Here is a 13,572-nt window from a genome sequence, read left to right as displayed (position 1 = left end):
AGAGATCCCCCAAGCTGGCGCAGCTGGCGTTGAACCAGACCATGAGACGAGTTGGACGATGGATGACAAACCACGGACTATAACTCGCAACAGAAAAGGCGGAACTGATATTTCTCACGAGAAGACGCATACAGACGATACTGCACATGAGGGTGGGGACATACGAGATGGAGACCAAGAGAGAAGTCAAGTACCTTGGGGTAACCCTCGATATACGAAGATGACCTTTTGGCCTCATATACAGAAGACAACCCGGAAAGCGGCAGAGAGGATAGCATCCTTGAGTCGCCTGATGGCAAACACGAAGGGACCGAGATCGGGGAAACGGCGATTGTTAATGGCGACAGCTCACTCGATCCTTCTATACGGTGCGGAAATATGGGCAGACTCCCTGAAGATAAAGAAATACTGTAAGACGATGATGATGGTACAGAGACAGGGCACACTGCGAATCGCTTGCTCCTACCGAACAGTCTCTGCATAGGCTGTTTTGGTGGTGGCTGGCGTAATACCCGTGGATCTCCTGGCCTTTGAACGCAAAAGGATCTACGGCAGCAGCGCGGACACAGGACGAAAGAACACGACAATCGCCGAGCGTGACAGGACAATTGACATGTGGCAAGGCCGATGGACAGAAGAACGAGGTGGTAACTGGACGAGACGACTGATATAGGACTTGAGGCTGTGACTCGGAAGGAAATTTGGTGATGTAAATTTTTACGTCAGCCAGCTCTTGACGGATCACGGGTACTTCCGACGGTACCTTTACAGTGTGAACAGAGATGGAACATCCGACTGCAAGTACTGTGGACACGAACGAGACGACGCGGAAGACATGTTTTTTGCGTGTGACCGCTGGACAAGACTCAGACAGGAACTGAAAGGAACGGTCACCGGCACCACCCCCGATAACATTGTGGCCGTGATGCTGCATGAACCCGAATGGTGGCGCTTAGTCGCTACCTATACGGAAACTATACTGAGACGTAAGAACGCGGACGACTGCCTGACAGATAACTGAGCAGACGAAGTGACGCAACGTAACGAGGTACGGAGGAACGACACAAATGGACGAACACAGACAGAACCTCCAGTTCGAAGTAATATCAACATAGTCCCTGGCTAGGGGAAGGACACCGAGGAGATGGAGGTTTAGTGGGTAGGCCTGTTTTTTTTTGGGGAGTCCCACATAACCCCTCAGTCACCAAGACTAAGGGGAATCCGCAATAAGGATTCCGCAACTTCTTGTAAAAAATAATGATAATAATAATTATAATAATAATAATAATAATAATGATGATAATAATAACCCGATACCCAAGATAAATAAAAGTTCGATAATCAAGGTTGTTTTTGATTTAATCATTACGTATGTTCATGCCACATTTAGTAACGTGGAGCAATCTAACCAATCTAATGTACGTACTACACCGGGCACGGGTTGCGGTTTCGCTTTGTGTATGAGCACGAATGAGCGCGAGCTGTGCGAAAGTTGCCGGTGCACTACACAATGGCGCAGGTTTCAGCGGTGCTCGACGAATTTTTAGAAGATTGCCTGCTTAGGCAATCTTGAGTACCTTCTCTGCGGCAATCCTTCCGCTGCTACCTTACCTCGGCCGTAGCCATGCTCGTCTCCGGACGAAGTCCTCGTTGTTTGCCACCGCTACTTTATCTGGTAAGCTCATCCTCGTTCGGAGGTGTGTGGGATATGATTTGATTCGGCTAGCTAGAAACGGGCGCGAAAGCACAAAATCATTTTGTCAACACGAACGCATCAATAAGGGATTCGAATATTGGGTCAGTCAATGACTTTATCGCATACACATAATTTATTTGTCTCTAAGGCCTTCTTGACTATTTATTATCCGCGTATAAGTTTTGGGCCTGCGTTGCTACCGCGATTTACCACACGTGGCGTACACGGACACCGCCATCTTATCCGCTGCTGCACATGAGTCACGCTTATTCACTTTCGCTATGCAATACGCGCGAGCGCCTTTTATTGTCTCGCGATCTCACGTGAAATCGCCGCCGGCCAAACACGCGAAACTAATAACATGAAGCTGATAAGCTGATCTTATTACAACGGCTCTTATCTATGCCGACGCTCAGATTAGCCTCACTCGTATTCCGGTCTCGCTGGAGAAGTTGTCGATGTCGATTCGGGCGTCCACCGTATCCTTTGTGTGCGTCTTCTCAGAATGCCCTTTTCTTCTTTCAACTAGAGTCTTTTACAAAACAGCAGCACACTTTTTTTACGGGACGAAACGTTCGCACTCAGTAAGGGCCACAACCATCCGCGATGAGTAGCTATCCTAAATTCTTTTCTTTTCGCTATCCCTATCTCACTCTTTCCGCGAAGAGCACGCCCTCAACTCGTGTCCGGTAGATGCTGCCCCTCACGGTCAGTATCCTGTCGAGGTGAGAGCGCGTTTATAACGTTCACCATTACAAAACACACATATATACAGGACGTAACAAAAGTACCAAAACAGTCCTTTATTTTTCAGATAAGGTATTTTTGAAAAAAGTTAGGGTCAGGTCTTTCGTAACTTTTTCCAAGGAATTCAATGGTGACATTGGATTTAACCTTGAACCTCACCTTCAAGGTTATTTCAAGGTCAACTTTTTTTTCAAATGGAAACCCCTCTTTTTTATAGCGGTAATTGAAAGAGCGGAAAATTTTACATTTAAATATGTATCTAGATCCAAGCCAAGAACAAGCCTAGAGGTCAAACATGTGTTGTTAGGGAAACATCTGGAAATTAAGTTCGTGATTAGTGATCCCAAAAATCACTGTACAAGCTATATTTCCAACGATACTGATACCATGGAGATGTGACCTTTATAATCTACAAATTACCAGAAAGTAATATTTTTCATTGCCGATATCAAAAATAGATGTTATCGTTTGAAAAAAAATTTGTTATTTATGTCCTTTACTAATCCTGCGATATTTCTAGATGTTTCCCTAACAACACATGTTTGACCTTTATTTGACCTCTAGGGTTGTCCTTGGCTTGGATCTAGATACATATTTCAACGTAAAATTTTCCGCTTTTTCAATTACCGCTATAAAAAAGAGGGGTTTCCATTTGAAAAAAAAGTTGATCTTGAAATAACCTTAAAAGTGAGGTTCAGGTCAAATTCAAGGTCAGCATTGAATTCCTTGCAAAAAGTTACGAAAGACCTGACCCTAACTTTTTACAAAAATACCTTACCTGAAAAATACAGGACCGATTCGGTACTTTTGTTACGCCCTGTATATACGAGGGGGGGTCAATAAGTCTTTACAAAATCCAAGAGATGGCGCTGGTCACGCTTAAATTATGATGTTTTTGGCAAACAATACTACTAACTAGATACCGTACAAACTTTCATCTCGATTGATTAAGTCATTTTTTTGTGAACGTTGGTTGAACAAAAAGTTATTGGTTTATTTGAAAAATGGAAAAAACAGAGTTTCGAGCGGTAATAAAACATTTTCATTTAAAAGGCCTCACACCAAAAAAAAATCACAGTTGAGTTAAACGCCGATCATGGCATGTCTGCCCCTGTGTTTAAGACTGTTTATAACTGGGTAAATGAATTTAAACGGGGCCGTACAAAAACAAAAAATAAACCTCCTTCAGGACGCCCCGTAGAAGTGAGTACGTCCGAAATGGTCAACAAAATCCACGATATGGTGTTGAGTGACAGAAGATTAAAATTGCGAGAATTAGTTGAGGCCACAGGGGTATCGTAACTGTAGACGAAACATGGGTACACCACTACACTCATGAAAACAAAGAATAGTCCAAACAATGGATTACCGCAGGAGAACCAGCCCCAAAGAAGGCAAAGACAGTAAAGTCAGCTAGCAAGGTTATGGCCACGATTTTCTGGGATGCGTATGGAATCATCTACATCGACTACTTGGAAAAGGGCCAGACGAGCACTGGATAATATTATGCGTCATTATTAGGTTAGCTGAAAGAAAAAATCAGAGAAAAACGTTCTCACTTGAACAAAAAAAAAATGCCTCATTCTTCAAGACAATGCTCGAGTTCACACATGTGCAGTTTCGATGGCAAAAATTAACGATTTAAAGTTCGAATTAATTGACCATCTACCATATTCACCTGATTTGGCTCCCAGTGACTTTTTCTTATTTCCTAATTTCAAAAAATGCTTGCCGGACTTGACTCGGCGAAAGTGCTCCGAAGAAGGCGAAGACTGCCCCATCGGTCGGAAAAGTGATGGCCACCGTTTTCTGGGATTCACAAGGTGTGATCTACATCGACTATCTGGAGAGGGGCAAAACGGTCACAGTGCTGTACTATGCCGAATTATTGGGCCGATTCGACGTCGAATTGCAGAAAAAACGGCCCCATTTGGCGATGAAAAAAGTGCTCTTCCACCATGACATCGCACCGGCTCACACCTCCGCCGTCGCTATGGCCAAATTGGTCGAATTAGGCTACGAACTGTTGCCCCATCCATCGTATTCTCCAGACTTAGACCCGTGCGACTTCTTTTTATTACCAAACTTGAAAAAGTCACTCGCCTGGCAGAAATTTGAGTCGAATGAGAAGGTAATCGCTGCCACGGAAGCCTACTTTTCAGACCTCGAGGAAACGTATTTTTCAGACGGGTTAAAGAAGTTGGAGCATCGCTGGGCCAAGTATATCGAACTAAAAGGAGATTATGTTGAAAAATAAAACGCCACTTTTCCAAAATTTTCGTTTTTCTTTTGTAGGCTAAATACTTATCGGACCACCCTCGTAATGTAATTTTTTCACTGAGTGGGCAAATAAATATGGACGGCAGTGTATGATCGCTCTGTAACCATTTTTACAGTTGATATCCTCTCGATTATGAGCTCAAGCTATGTCAGCGTCAAATTTAATTCGTTGCTTGGCATTATATTAATCTAGTTTGTTAAAAGTACGTTGACTTCATTGAAGATTAAAAGCTCGTTAATGTTCTTAAATATTCTTTTTTTGATCCCGAATACTATTGTTTACAGTTAAATTGTGAAAAATATGATAAAAAGAGAAACGGAAAGATAAAAAATATTTTTGTGATTTGAATAACTTTCTTTAGTTTATTCCATGTTACTAAAAAAGAAAGAAAATGAATTCTAATCATTCGAGATGAGGAGTAAGAGAAAAATAAGACCAACAATAATAATATTTTATAATTCATTCAGCCAATCGAATTTTATCACGGTGCGAAGTAGAGTAGACAACATAGTATAAATAAAAAATCAAGTACGTTAAAAATAATGGAAAATAAATGAACAGATAGATGTAAAGATAATTGCTATATACATATGTGTGTGTGTGTATGTGTGTGTGTGTATGTGTGTGTGTGTGTGTGTGTGTGTGTGTGTGTGTGTGCGAGCGCCTGGGCGTGTTGTCTCTCTTGTTCTAGTGTCCGACGAGAGGATACTTCACAGGGCACTGGCTAATTCGAAGCGGAATCGGTACTCGGAGACCAGTGAAAAAAGGCAGCAAAAAAGCGATGTTAAAAACAAAGAAGAGGTGGTAGAGATGCTTTAATGCTTACTTCGGCTATTTTGCTCGGAATCTTCTACCGTCCGCGTGCTGTATGCTTTTTCAAGTGCACTTTTCTCTCTCTCTCTTTCTCTCTTTCGCTCTCTCTCAGTTCTATATTAGCACTGAAGCAGGTAAGACCAAACACATGATGCAAGGAATAAATAATAATAATAACATAATAATTGAAAGACAATAACGTGAATATATTCGAGAGAGAGAGAGAGAGAGAGAGAGAGAGAGAGAGAGAAAGAGAGAGAGATAGAGAGAGAGAGAGAAAGAAAGAGAGATATAATGAGTGTGGCTATCATTCGTTTATTTTCAGCGGACCAAAATGACATGCCTGAATCAGGAATTTATTTAACATTTTATTGAAGCATTAATTAAAAAGGCTGATAATTAGATCCAATTTTATCAGTTTTTTAATTTGCTAAAAAATAACTCAAAATAACAATATTTCCAATAGCGCTACAAAACTTCTCAGAATTAAATGTCATTTCATATATTGTCATTTATTTTCATAACAAGGAGTGGATATTAATAAAAAAAAATTCTTTCATCTATAGATTCTTTCGAACAAATACAATTAAATACGTAAAAAAAAATTTTAAAAGCCAACGTTTTGGTTTCATTCACTTATTTTGATCACCTAAATACGACCAGAGGTTAGAATTGACACTTGTTAATTTTAGTTAAACACGAAAAATTCAAACGTTTTAAAATCGATAAAATTTAGTCTTGATTATAATGGTGAAAATATGACGATTGATTATATCATTTCCATTGCAGATATTTCATTGAGCCAGCCTTTTTTTATTTTCGGTAGTTATCTATTCATTGAATGATCAGCGCATGACGGTTATGTTGAGACCAATTACATAACCCATGAAAAAATTTTCCATGAGTAACCACGTTATATAACAATAGGATTCCAAATATCTCATTAATATAATATTGCACTATGCATTATTTTGAACCTAAATTATAGTTTCTACAAACATTTTTACCTTATCAACATCAGTAATAATATTATCTGTTATAACGGACTGTAAACGATCTGCTGGAACTTTATCGTGAAAGGTTTCCGATGGCCTTAATAAAGATTTGAACGCCGTTGCAACCGAAAGCATCATAAATAAGGAAGAAAGATCTGCTGCTTTATTTTGACCATTTATTAACATTCTGCAAAAAAATATTATCATGAAAAAATAAACATATTTATGAATCAAACCTATTATAATATCGCTGTTCCAATAACTAGTACATAAATTTGATTTAAGTATACGGAGTATTTATAAACTTTGTATGTATAGCGTGCTTTCTTGATATATTGATAAACAAAAAGAACAAGATCTATTCTGAAAGGAAAAATTAAAAAATTTTACAATCAATTTACAAGCATTATTTGGTTTGCTACTAGAGATTCAACATTTTAAGAAGAAAAAAATCTACAAATTTTAGGGACTTTATAAGTTGATGTCTTAAGTCGTTATATAAAGTAAATTGCTACAATAAGTGGTTCAGGCTTTCATTTTTAATATTGCGACGGGATAAGGGGAGGGGAAAAATAAATGTGTGACAAGACAATTCTTTCTCCGGCCTCGACCGTCGCCAGGGGCGCAGTCAGCCGATAATGTGCAGCTTTTATTTTTTTGATTTGGGCGCCAACTACCGTGTCCTTGCGTTAGGAGGGCAGGTAGCGCTGCAACATCGGCTGTTGTGGGGCGGGGGGGGGGGGGGGGGGGGGCGACGATGCGGTGATGGGCAATCAGCGCTCCCTTCCTGGTCGCTGGGGTTGTCGGGTGGTTTCCCCACTGTCTCTTTCTTCGTCGCCGTTATACGCCGATCTCGCGCAATCACCTACAGGAGATGAAAGAGAAAAGGGAGCGCGAAACCCTATACTGAGTCGTTCGAGAGGATACCGAATGGAGAAAGAGGAACAACGGGTGATTTTTAGCCACTCACGGCTGCGGCTCGTCGGCTAGTCGGTGATACTCGGGGCACGAGGCTTTTATCTCAGAAGCGGGTACATCAGGTGGCGTCACAGGACGCCTCGTTGACAGGCTAGTAGATAGGAGAGGTTCCTGATCGTTGACTGGTGGCGTGGCTCATGATAACGATTGTCGAAAGGGCAATTAATTCATCTAAACGCGCTCGTTAATCTCGGGACCGACCACGAAAGCTACGGGGGATGAGGTAGTCAAACAGGCGAAGTCAATAATAACAATAAATTAATAAGGACTCGAGTTTATTAAACCAATTCAAAGATCCCCAGGTCAACCCAAGGTCAATCGCTCACGATGGTCTATCTAATGTAATCTAGTAGGGGCGCGGGTGGCGCACCACGACGCGACTTCGACTTGGGTGGACGATAGTTGATGCGGACGGTCTCGAGGATTGCGAACGCGATTATGCAACGTCGAATTATTTACTTCGCGCACGAAAGCTCAGAAGTTCGTTCGAGGCAAACACACGCACGAGGGATCGATCGGTCGCGCGAAGGTCAGCCGCTACTCGATCGACGTTGTTAGCACCTAAAAGCAATAATCGCGTAACGAAAAACAGGGGCTAGTGATGCGTGCATGGAAAACTCGTCGGTCGAGCGAAGGTCAGACGCGACTCGCGTGATATATAAGTCCGATCGGCGTCACAAAGAAATTCGTCAACACGCATATGAAGCTCGTCGCCCGCGCGAAGGTCATGCGACAACGGAAAATTACATAAAGGAATCTACGATAGCTAAAGCACACACGGGGGAATCGGCCGGTCATGTGAAGGTCGGGCTTTGTCTAATCGAAATAGCAACTAACGGGAAAATCACTTTAAGAAAATCGGCAATAACTACGCGCACACGGATAATTTACTTTCCGCGCGAAACGGGCAAAAGCTCGTTTATCAATCGACAAATCGGTAAGGTTAGGCGAGGAATTTACGGTACATAGACGCGCGCGCGTGAAGAATTCGTCGTTCAGACTATATTCGGTACAACGGCGCAACAAAGAAAACTCGCCCGAACGGTCAGTGACGAATATTTCGCGCACAAGCAAATCTATCGGACGCGCGAAGGTCATGCGGCACTCCTATTACGCGGATGTTTAGCAAACACGCGATCTAATGGAAAAGGAGAAGCGTACTTACTCGGGCGTGTGTTTAACACGATCGCGACCGCGGCTACCGCCGCTAATGCCGCCGTAGCTACCGCTACTGTTGCTGCCGTTGCTCCTGCCGTTGCTGCTGCTGTTGGTCACTGCTGTTGCTGGGGCTGCTGCTCGCTGCTTGCTGGGGCTGCTGTTTACTGCTGCTGCTACTCGCTCTGCCTGCTCTGCTGCTCTGTTGCTGCTGTTACTCGCTCTGCTTGCTGTGCTGGTGTTTACTCTGCTGCTGCTTGCTCTGCTTACTCACTGCTGCTTGCTCTGGTTCACTCGCAGATTTAGGTCTCCGGTCGCTCCGGAGGTCGGCGGCTAACTGGCGCAGCGTTTTTCGGCGACGCACCGCTTCTCCTTGCTTACCTCCCTTAGAAATTATGCGATTGGTCGGCTTGTTGCTAAGCCGGATGGCGGTTGGGATCACGACGCTCTCAGGAAGCTCGATTATAATCCGCTTAGCAAAAACATGGATGATGCACATAGTGCACCATATGGCCAGCCGCGAGGCTGGCCAGGTCACTTTATGCAAAATCTTTTGTCAAAGCGGCGGATAGTAGTTGTCTTCCTCAACAGAGAGTGGAGACTTCTCAAACAAACACTTTGTTGTTTTGGGAGAGGATGTCGTAAACTTCTCTTACCTGTACGGGCATAAGCAAATGCAAATGCTGAAGTACAAAATGCGTCACCGATTGCCCTCGACAAGCAACTAATGCTAGTCGACCTGAAGTGAATGCAATGTGTATTTGAACGAAGACTTGCAATCACACGTGCGGATGTGTGTACCTTCACGTAGTGGAGCTGAAAACGCTGTTTCTGTAAAGAAACAGTAGGTAAAACACACAACGCTCGCCCCTAGGGCAAAAGGCCAATCGGCCAAACGACAATAAACAACACGGACCATGACAGCACGTGGTGAGGTGCGGCCCGTAAACGCCCAAACATTCAACGTGGAGTCTACCACACCCCAAGAGCTCAACTCAAGCCCAGAAAAGCCAAAATCCGGGAATCACTTCAGGGGAAATCTCTTGGGATTGTGGTACCACGCGCCCTCTTAGAGGACGGGAGACCGCTCCAGGAGCTAGTTGCAGAGAACCAATGGTCCCGGCAATCCGAATCTAATTCGGGTAGATAAGAAATTACTCCCTATCGACTGGCAATCGGTAGGTGCCACTATTGTGGGTAAAGAGTCGTGGCCGTGGTCATAGCAGCCACCCAAAGTTCTTTGCCTCGAGCTCCGGGAGTAAGGCCCGACACCTTTGTGTGAGAAAACACAATTTGAACGCTAATCTCGAACGCTAAAACACCTGATTTGAGCCTGGATCTCGGAAATTGATTTGAATGAGTGGCATGACTGGCACGAATATTGAAAACTGCCTGGAGAGTCGCCTTGTCGGCTAGGCGAGAGCCCGCCCCTGACCCAAGTCACAAAATAAATCGAAAGAGCAGAGATCAATATCAGCGAGTCATAAAAGCCTTCCATGGAAAGCGAAATCCGAGACTCGGGCAAAATCAGAACACAACCTTTCGAATGACGGATACCCACCAGCGTGAGCGGGGATGACCGAAACACAATGGGAAGACATGCCCCGGCACGTCGAAGCGATGGACCTGTGAGTCGTGGGAGAAATCCCTTAATACAGGTACGCAGGGTGAGATGTATTTCGAACGCGAGCCCAGGAGGGGAGGCTTAGTTGGTTGATCGTCTTAGGAATCTTCCTCTGGCTGTCCTGGCTGAGTCTCTCTTCTGACATCCCAATTTGGGTTGGCCTCTGCGGAGTAGTGGTACCAGGTCAAGCAAATCTCGTAAGATTTGTACGCTGCGTGCTTCCGACGCAGTAGACGTTGGGGCAACTAGAGTCCCGTCGCGCCCAAACCGAGGGTCAAGCCTTTAGTTCCGCTCTCCTTGAGCGTCGAACCGTGAAAAGATCGGTACTCCTTTCGAGGAGGTCGCCGCCTTAGATTAAAAAGGTTCCGACTCGCTGTGTGCGTCAGGGATGTCGCAGCAAACTTGACTTCCGAATCTTAAATAATGTTTGAAAGCGAAGGAGTGAAAGACAGTGGGCTATGCCAACCTATTGGCGCCCAGAGAGAGGGGTGATAATGTTTGATTACGCTGCGCCACCTTCAAAGCGGAAAAGTGTGAACGACACACATACACTTACTGCTAAGCCGGATGTCAGCGCCGTCTATTTCGTTATTTATTGCCCGCTTAATTTCGTTATTGGTCGAGTCTTGGCGCCTAATTTCCCCATTGGATGCAAAGATAGCGTCGGTTTTGTTTCATTCGTCTAACTACCCCTAAGCTGGTACCGATTGGCTAATCCGTTAGTGTCGTTCACCTGTCCTTGTCTATCGGCCGCCCGTTAGTCTTACCGATTCTCCTCACTCGCATCCGATCGGTCTCGTATCGGTTGTCTCACTCGCTCTTACGCGCTCGGTTGCCCCTACTTCGGTCTAGCCAGGTCTGCCTTAGTTAAACGGTGGCTTGCGATCAGCTGATTCCAGCTGGAATCTTTACGGGCGTCCAGCTTTCTGGGGGAGTATCGCGGGCGTAAGAGTCGTGCGCATCGGTTGGGAAGACCCCAGGGGACCATAGGTCGTGAGATCTCGGACATGTGCGGGGGGGTTTATGCGGCAACAGCTGTTCGGCCGCATGTTTTTATCAGGAGCGGGGATAGCGTACGGTAGCGTAGTTTTCTGTGATGACGCATCATCACAACATTGCATTTGCACTAGCTCGTTCATATACTTAAATCCATATAGTGATGCAGCCATGTTATAGTGATTGGCTTTACATTTTCTAATAAAGAAGCACGTTGTCGCCACGCTTTTACTACCAATGGTTTATAGGGAATAAGAGAGGCACTTTCGCTCTTATCAATCGAAGAGGGAAGAAAGGAAAGTTTCACAAATAATTACACACACCGTTTATCAGAACACAAAATTATATTTCTAATCATTCACAAACAACGAACGAACGTGTACACTCTTTATACAAGGTTTGTCCCAAAAGTATTTGACCTATCTTGATTTCTCGGCGCTTGATTTAATCTTTGTCATATGAAGGGTGGGTCACTACCGCATCCTTCAAAGTATTCCCCATTTGACTGAATAAAACCCTCATATCAATGTTTCCACTTATTAAAGCACTTTTGAAAGTCAAACTTTGGAATCGCTTTTAATACATTCGTCGCATTAGTTTCAACAGTCTCTTTATCGTTGAATCGATGCCCCTTAAGTGGTATTTTCAATCGAGAAAAAAGCCAAAAGTCGCAGGGAGCTATATTGGGACTGTATAGAGGCTGGCGGAGCTGCACAATAGTGTGTTTAAAAAAATACTGCTGCACAAGGTTTCATCCGTGCGATGGAGCATTGTTGTGATGAAGGAGCCAGTCACCGGTTTCCCAAAGTTGCGGTCGTTTTCTCCTGATTGCATCACGTAATCATTTTAAAACTCCAATGTGATACTGTTTGTTGACTGTCTGGCCTGAAGAAGCATATTTGTGGTGCATAACATCATAATAATCGAAAATACAGACCAGAACGAGGATCACTGGTGACAGATGTACGGCCACTTTTGAACCTATATCACTCTTTTATTTACGTTTTACTCATGCAATCATCTTGACAGGCCTGTTGCAACATTTTAATAATTTCCGCACAACTTTTATCAAGATTAAAGCAAAATTTTCATGCAAATTTGGTTCGTTCTGCCATTTTTAGCAATAAACTAAATGCGTTGAATGCAAAAAAGTCGTTGGAAACAAATACACATAGTGCAGGAACTAACAATGAGACGTTTCATCGTTATCTTGCGCTACTGACAAGAAGGTTAGGAGTTGCTGGTGACGTTCATACCGTCTAGAAGTCGTTTGAGTCTCGCCGTGCTAAGATATGAACGTACGTCGGATACTTTTGGTACAGACCTCGTACAAATTATTGGTCGCAATAAATTAGATGGGAAGTGCTGGACGGATGAAAGCCTAGGCAGCCTACTATCTGTCAACCGCACTTAACCGATCGAGCCGCTGCTCGGAACATAAAAAAATCTCAGATATCTAGCGAGCGAATGCCTGGCTACCGAGCATTACTGCACTTAAATCTAAAGCATTCGCAAGTATACCATGGCGAGAGAGACTAGAGAGAAAAAATGAAAACCTAACCTTGTTTTCCTTCGGGCTGGTTGATATGGTAAAGTAGGCGGCCGAGCGAAACTGCGTTGATGGCACCTCTTATGTTCTATTAGTTAGTCAGCAGGCGTCCAAATCGCGAACCTTACAGCAAAAGGCATCCTTCCTTATAATACGCAAGCAGCTGGGCGAAAACTCAAATCGCGTGCGGTCATCGTTCTTTTATTGGCCTCTCTCAAACAAGATCACAAACGATTTTTTAAGTGCTTCGAGGAATGGAAAAAACGTTGGCACATGTGCATTATATCCGATGGGGATTACTTTAAAGGAGATAAAATATATATTCATGAATAAATAAATAATTTTTGAAAACATACAAAATTCGCGATACTTTTTGAACAGACCTCGTATTTGAGTCGTTTTGAAGTCTGAAATTATATTTTGCGTAAAATTTTTTTATTTCTTTTTTAACTGTAGTTATCTGTAAACCTTGTTAAAATCCTGGGCAACATCCAGGAATATACCAGTTCAGTATTGCTTATTTTCGATAGCTTTCCTCGCAACAAATACTATTCTATTTACTTATTCAATTGTGGAATGGTTACACCTGAAACCAAATTGATGATCAGGGATAAGATTTCTATTTAGTATTATTAGGTTAATTCTAGCTAGAATTAGTTTTTCAAAGATTTTAGAAAGTGCTGATAAAAGGCTAATCGGTTAGTATGCAGTTACTAGTTCTGATTTTTTATCGGGTTT

At 43.3% G+C, this 13,572-nt stretch overlaps 1 protein-coding gene across 3 annotated transcripts in view; it reads right to left on the bottom strand.

Moving 5' to 3' along the window:
- LOC131675196 (mediator of RNA polymerase II transcription subunit 16) overlaps window positions 1-13,572 on the bottom strand; it is a 391,451-nt gene that overhangs the window by 241,259 nt on the left and 136,620 nt on the right. For all 3 annotated transcript variants that reach the window (XM_058954093.1, XM_058954092.1, XM_058954094.1), the window contains one exon: window positions 6,545-6,719. In XM_058954093.1, coding sequence (XP_058810076.1) covers window positions 6,545-6,719 — 175 coding nt within the window. The remainder of the gene's footprint in view (window positions 1-6,544; window positions 6,720-13,572) is intronic.

Source organism: Phymastichus coffea, unplaced genomic scaffold (genome assembly GCF_024137745.1).
Source record: "Phymastichus coffea isolate CEN01 unplaced genomic scaffold, Cenicafe_Pcof_1.1 PCOF00017, whole genome shotgun sequence".
NCBI classification, from domain to species: Eukaryota; Metazoa; Arthropoda; class Insecta; order Hymenoptera; family Eulophidae; genus Phymastichus; species Phymastichus coffea.
Note: the sequence above shows the minus strand (reverse complement) of the source record. Positions and strands in the feature narration are given on the sequence as shown.